The sequence below is a fragment of the Dendrobium catenatum genome, unplaced genomic scaffold, assembly GCF_001605985.2.
Source record: "Dendrobium catenatum unplaced genomic scaffold, ASM160598v2 fragScaff_scaffold_1482, whole genome shotgun sequence".
Classification (NCBI taxonomy): Eukaryota; Viridiplantae; Streptophyta; class Magnoliopsida; order Asparagales; family Orchidaceae; genus Dendrobium; species Dendrobium catenatum.
This window is the reverse complement of record NW_021319944.1, coordinates 11,214-17,340: the sequence shown is the minus strand read 5'-3', so window position 1 is coordinate 17,340 and position 6,127 is coordinate 11,214. Positions and strand designations below refer to the sequence as shown.

General features: G+C 38.2%; 1 protein-coding gene across 1 annotated transcript; it reads right to left on the bottom strand.

Moving 5' to 3' along the window:
* Positions 1 to 293: 293 nt before the first annotated feature.
* On the bottom strand, positions 294 to 5,642 carry LOC110101066 (cyclic nucleotide-gated ion channel 2). The gene is made up of 7 exons (XM_028700306.1): positions 5,376 to 5,642; positions 4,650 to 5,303; positions 2,286 to 2,810; positions 1,739 to 1,850; positions 1,419 to 1,655; positions 1,170 to 1,256; positions 294 to 1,091 (listed from the first exon to the last, which is right to left on the bottom strand). The coding sequence occupies exons 1-7, from the start codon at positions 5,414 to 5,416 to the stop codon at positions 600 to 602; spliced, it is 2,148 nt and encodes a 715-aa protein (XP_028556139.1). The 5' UTR covers positions 5,417 to 5,642; the 3' UTR covers positions 294 to 599.
* Between the last annotated feature and the right edge of the window lie 485 nt (positions 5,643 to 6,127).

Below are 6,127 nucleotides of genomic sequence, written 5' to 3'. Positions count from 1 at the left end.
GAGCCATTAGGGTTTAGTGGGGATCATTATGAAAAGTGTATTCTCTCTCTTATTTTCTCCTTAGCCTCCTTCTTGCTCTTTTCTAGGGTTTTCTTGTGGGAGATCTTGTCCTTCTCGAAGTGGACAAACTTATCTTGTTTTCTCGTGGTTTTCTTATGCAAAGGTTTTTGCTTCTCATCTCAACCCTCTTGTGATTGTTCTTTTTTGATTTTGGTGGAGAAATTCCTCTTTTTGGGGGGAAATTAGGGCAAAACTGAAATTGTCAAAACCTAAGGTGTATCAGTTACACAATGGAAAAAAATCATGAGCGTATCAGGCTTAAACAGACAATACCTCAATAGTTAAGAATTTGGGCTGTTACATTCATGTTTGCCATTAGATGCATTTCTCCTTAGATTAATGCATCCATGTCACACAAATTTAAATGTGAAATTATTAACAGCACTTCTTATTTACTCAAATAATGAACTGTTGGCTCAAATTCCAACTCTTCTAAGATGGACGTTGCTTATTCATACATGAATAACTTCATGTAATTGTCAAACTGACAAACACCATGCAACGACAACAAATAGCTATATATCTACCCCCATCTTGTTTCATTCAAGATGATCATGAGGTTTCAGTGACATGAACATTGCTGCATAACGTCGAAGCCTGCGCTCATCGCCGTCGTTTTCCGATGGCTCAATGACAACACTGATGCCCATTCTTCTTGCTCTGTTACGGCGCCATGCAAGCTGTATGTTTACAGCAGCCCAAGTTCGCCAATTTGCAGAATAAAACCTTGCTGTTCTCTTAAGCTTCTCATTTGCAAATTTATACCTGAAGTGCTCAGTGATGTATCTTAGATGAGGTGCGTCGAGACCAAAGGCTTCTGTAGGCTCGATGCAAACGAAGGTTGCAGAAGAAGCAGGCAGGCGGTCGACAAATGGACGACGAAGACACCATGAGAGAAGCTCATCCCCGAAGAAGCCACCAGGGCCTAGCATGCAAGTGGCTACCATTCCTTTGCTAAGTTGTTGGTTGCTTTGCAAGGTCCCTTTGACTATAAATACCATGCGCTTTACAGGGTCTCCTTCTCTAATCACCTGGTTTAAGGTCAGTTTTAGAGAGGGATTGCAAAAAAATTATCTTTTTTGTGATATTATGAGTATAAGCGTTTTTACCTTCTCATTTTTGGAGAAAACCAGTGGTTCTACTCGATCGCATATGTTGTCAAGGATAAGGTCGTCCAGATTATGAAATATAGGAACCTGACAAACAAATTGAATATGATTAGCTAGTGTAGCTCGCATTAGTTTTTTGATTTACATAGAAAAAAGTAGCTCATAAATAACTTTTCTGTAGATGATTATAAACCTTGCCAAACGAAGTTCAGTGAATAATTAACAGCCTGAAACCAGCATGCAATTTACCTGTTTGATGAGATCAAGGCACAGCTGACGCTTGATCTCTCTCCTTAGCCCTTCTGGTAAATCTTTGATCATCTCCATCTCATCCTCCCCTCTTGTTGCCGCCCATCTCTGCAATTCATATTGTCTAACTCTCTGTCTCAGCTGAGAAGGAAGTTGTCTTCTTCTCATCCACCACTCCATATCTCTGCACCGCAGCTGCATCTTTCTCTTCCTCGCCATCACTGAATGCAAAAATACCTGTATATTCTTGCTTGAAAGTTATTAAACTGCTTTCGTTGTAGGTATTCTAGCTTATAAGGATCTGAATTCTTCATAAGTACCTGAATGTTTCCAATCAACAAGGTGAAGAGCATCAAACCACTCAAGACAATAGTTATGCTGAATATGACTTCAAGCCAGTGACTTGTTGGCTCCAAATTGTTGCCAAATGTGCTGCAAGATAATGCATTATGTTAGGAGGGTCCAATACCGGAGCTATTATTCTATGCGGACACCGGACGGTTCTCCCCTCCGGTTACAAACTCGGTATCGAGCGATACCGAGCGCAGTACATTTTTGGGTGACCTAACATATTTTTATTGGTCTCCGGATGCTCCGGACTCCGCACAGAATAAAATTTCCCAATACTGGGGACTTGAGTTGAGCTTGGAACATCAGTTAACGGTTCTGACTTTTGAATTCAACATCATAAAAGTGAGAAGCACATTCCACTTTTAAGGAAGATGCTCTGCTTAAGGCTTCGTTTGGGACGGTTTTTTTATTGCTTCTTTAAGCAGCTTTTTGTACTAAAAAATTGCTTTAAGAAGCAGCAAAAAAGACATTCTAAACAAAGCCTAAATCCTTTCTTTCTCAGATGCTAACACATACCTGAGAGTCATAAGGCCCCAGAATATTGGGTAAAGGATTTTAACAGCTAGTGAATTGCTGGAAACAACAGGAAGAGCTGTGTTGTAGATTCCATATGGAAATGGACCGTTAACTTTTAAACATGTAGGATCATTTTGAACTGCTGTAGTTTCTGTAGTGAAATTGAAGGTCTGGCATGAAATACTCTTCACATTTGATGAGAAGGGAAGATTGTAGCACACTTGCTTAGAACAGGCAAAGGATAGGAGATCGCAGGTTTTATTTTTCTCACATTGCTGCTTCAGACAAGAAGCAATTCTTTGAATTGTAAGAACATACCAACAGCCTCCAGCTACATGTGAAGCAATGAAATAAGCAATGAGATTGAGTCCAAAGCCCCACCAAATTGAACCGAAAATGAAACCAGTGACCTTCTGCATCCTTCTCATCACACATATAATGTGATAAACTTTGGGTAGAAACTGGAACAAGAATATCATTATAAGTATTGTCATTATCAGCTTTATCTCAGAAATACTATCATAACTACAAAATAAACAATTAATTGGACACTAATCATGTGATTTTATATAATATTAAGGATAAATAGTGCCTAACTAACCTATATATCAAGAATTTTAAAATTTTTTCTAGCCACAAATATTTAATATTAGCATGATATGGCTTGAGCATGATGAACATGATTGGCCCCACAGGTCAATAATTAATGCATATAATCCTCCTAGACCAGCAGAATATTTTGCTAAAGAAGATTTTCACATGCAATGTTTTGCCATTTAAGATCTTGGTATGTGACATTGCCTATTATTGAGCAATATTTTGTGATTTAGGTTTCGTTTGGGACGGTTTTTTTACTGGTTTTTAAAACAAATTTTTAATATAAAATTTTTAATTTTGTACTAAAAATATGCTTTAAAAACAGTAATAAAATCCTATCTATGTACCCAAAATTACATAAACTCCTTTTGCTTGAGAGAACAGCTAAAAAAAACTTCAAAATTTATTTGTTTGAGGTAGTTTTGAAAAATAAAATTGAAAAAATAAAGGAAAAATGTTATAAAAGCTTGATTAGAATTATTTCAAAGCTCTTTTTATTTTCATTTATGGCCTAATTTTCAAATGAAAACCTGCTTTATAAATAAATAACTACGCAAAACTCAGTAATAATAACATATTAGGCTTCGTTTCTGATGATTTTTGTATTGCTTCTTAAAATAATTTTTTTTGTGCAAGAATTAAAATTTTTGTACTAATAAATTGATTTAAGAAGCAAAATGAAAGTCGTCCCAAACGAAACTTTAACTCTTAAGAGTCCGTTTGAGACAGCTCTAGCTTTTTATAAAAATGATTGTAAAACAGTTGTGAAAGATACAACTTCTTTAAAAAAATACGATAAAAATGACTTCTTAAAACAAAAATTTCTTAAAAAAGTGGGAATATATTGGCTAAATATAAATAAGATATCATTTTGAAAAGAAAAATAGTAAAAAAATCATCTTAAATTGACCCAAAGAACTTAGTAATGCTAAATTAACCCAAATATCTACTATATTTTTTACATGTTAAGCCAAGTAAAACTACCTAAGATCTCATAAAGAATATATAGAAAATTTCAGTAGTTTTATATGTGTTTGATTCTCCACGTTTAATATTTATTATTTGTTGGCATTCTGTCACATTCTACTGTGCTCTGGCTCACATAGTACATCGGTTGCTGCCCCATCTTTGTTTTATATTGCATCTTTATGTTGGAAAATTTCTATGCGTACCGCCCGGGAAATTTTATTTGGTATGGTAATCTGACGTATCTTTATATTCGGTGAGCAGTAAACAGACGCCACGTGTTCTCACTATTTACTACGTGGCCCGACAACCCGACCCCGAACGGACCCGGTAGTTTGAGTATTGCTCGGTATTGCTAGGTATTGGTCGATTTTGCTCGACAAAAACAAAAAATACCATTCTGTGAAGACCAATACCGAGCAATACCGAGTTCTTTTAGGTATTACTCGGTATTGCTCGGTATAGGTCTTCACAGAGCGGTATTTCTCGTTATTGCCAAGCAAATACACTACCCAAAAGAGTGCTCCTATACATGTATGCTTAACTTTGAAGTTTCTACTAAAATTTCAACGGTTACTCCAAAAAGCATCTCAATATTTTAGAGTTTAGTTTTATCTTCTTAAAGAGTTTCACAATATTAATGTGTGTTCTATAAGAATATCGTCACACAATATTTTTTATATATTACTGAATAATATAAAATTAAATTAAATTTTATTTGTTACACTCATTTTGAATTTAATTTAATAATTTTGAGACTAATTTTAACTAAATTTTTTTTCTAAATATAATTATATAAATCAGAAAGAAATAAATACCTGAGGAACAGGAAGGATAACGAAGAGATCAAACCAGAATCCCTTAATGGATCTCAAATAATGCTCCGCCACCATTCTCGCGTCCCATACGAGCTTCCCGCACCCAACTACAAGCGACTCTCTCGACACGTAGGCCATCCTCATCTGTAGCCATATATGCGCCAAATGTGCGGCGTCAGCCGCCGTTCGCAGCACCGTCACCGCCACAACTAATCCTCCATCCATAAAAAGACAAGGCGGCGCGCCGCCGCCGTCGCCGACGGAGAGCGAGTAAAAGAACAGCGGGTCGAGAGCCAAAGCCACTGCTCGAGCCAAAAGCAAGGCGCGGTTCCAACGCTGGACCCGCGGGCTACGCGGGTCAAGAACCCATTGGGTTTTATGCTTGGTCCGTTGCTCAGGCGGTGGTGGAGCGTTGGCGTGATCAGTGGTATTGGGTTGGATTGGGATTAGGGAGGAGCCCGCGGAGGCGGCCCATTCGGGCGAGTGGGCCTGGTCGCAGGTGGTGGAGTGGAAGCTCGGTACGCCCGGTTGGGTGCAGGCGTAGCACTCCGCCACCGGCGAGGTGGCGGCGCTGTCGTCGGTTCTGGTTTCACTACGGTGAAGTAGTTTGGTTGCTTGGTGGAGCTTTTTGTCGAACCTGTGGGAAGATTAATAATGTAATTAACATAACAACGGATGTTTTAAAATTCATGGTTGATAGGGAGATTACCACGAGAGCATGGTGTGGAAATTGGTGAGGAAGTGGCGCATCTTCTTCCATATATGATGGAAACCATGAGAGAACTATGAGAGAAGTTTAGATACAGTAGAGAGAGAAAATATGTTAGATCAAATCATGAACTCTATCTCTCTCTCTCTCCTTTCTCTGTATGTGAAGGAAGATGGTGGACAAGAAGAGGAGGATTTGATGAGAGTAGGGGAGAGATGAGAAGGGGAAGAGAGTGGAGAGATAGAAATACGGTGGAGAGGAAAGAAGCTGAGGTCATGAGGTGGGGTATCGATTAACCGACAATTTGATGAGTAATAATTAAATCAAATTCTGTTGAAGCCCTGGTGCCCTTTTGAGAATGGTTTTACCCATGATTCTTAGCTCGGTTGGGAACCCTTCATCTCGAGTTCGATTCTCTCGAGCGGCAGTCGGCCCTTAAGTGGGGGCTCGAAAGCGTCGGCTATGGGTTTGTGGCCTAGGTGGCCTATTAGGTCGGCCGGGTTTACGGACCGCCAAGCACGTTCGACGAAGTCGGGTGTGACAGCAGACGGTTCATCATCATAAAAAGAAAAAAAAATTACCTTTATAAAATTTAAACAATATTGAGCATAAATGAAAAATGATAATCTAAAATTTTTTAAGAAAATGAATTCAGGTTTTAATTTTTCTGTTTTTATTGAGAGTGGTTTAATTACTTAAACGACATAATGACAATCAATTTCAAGCTTACTCATAACTTATTTATTTTTTCC

What these genes read in the sequence shown, in the direction of transcription:
- LOC110101066 (XM_028700306.1), bottom strand. Translation starts at nt 5,416, where the DNA reads ATGCGCCACTTCCTCACCAATTTCCACACCATGCTCTCGTG. An exon ending in CAGGTATTTATTTCTTTCTG is followed by an intron (nt 2,811 to 4,649) that starts ATTTATATAATT and finishes TTTATTTTGTAG; the next exon opens with TTATGATAGTATTTCTGAGA. An exon ending in TGTTGATTGGAAACATTCAG is followed by an intron (nt 1,656 to 1,738) that starts GTACTTATGAAG and finishes AAGAATATACAG; the next exon opens with GTATTTTTGCATTCAGTGAT.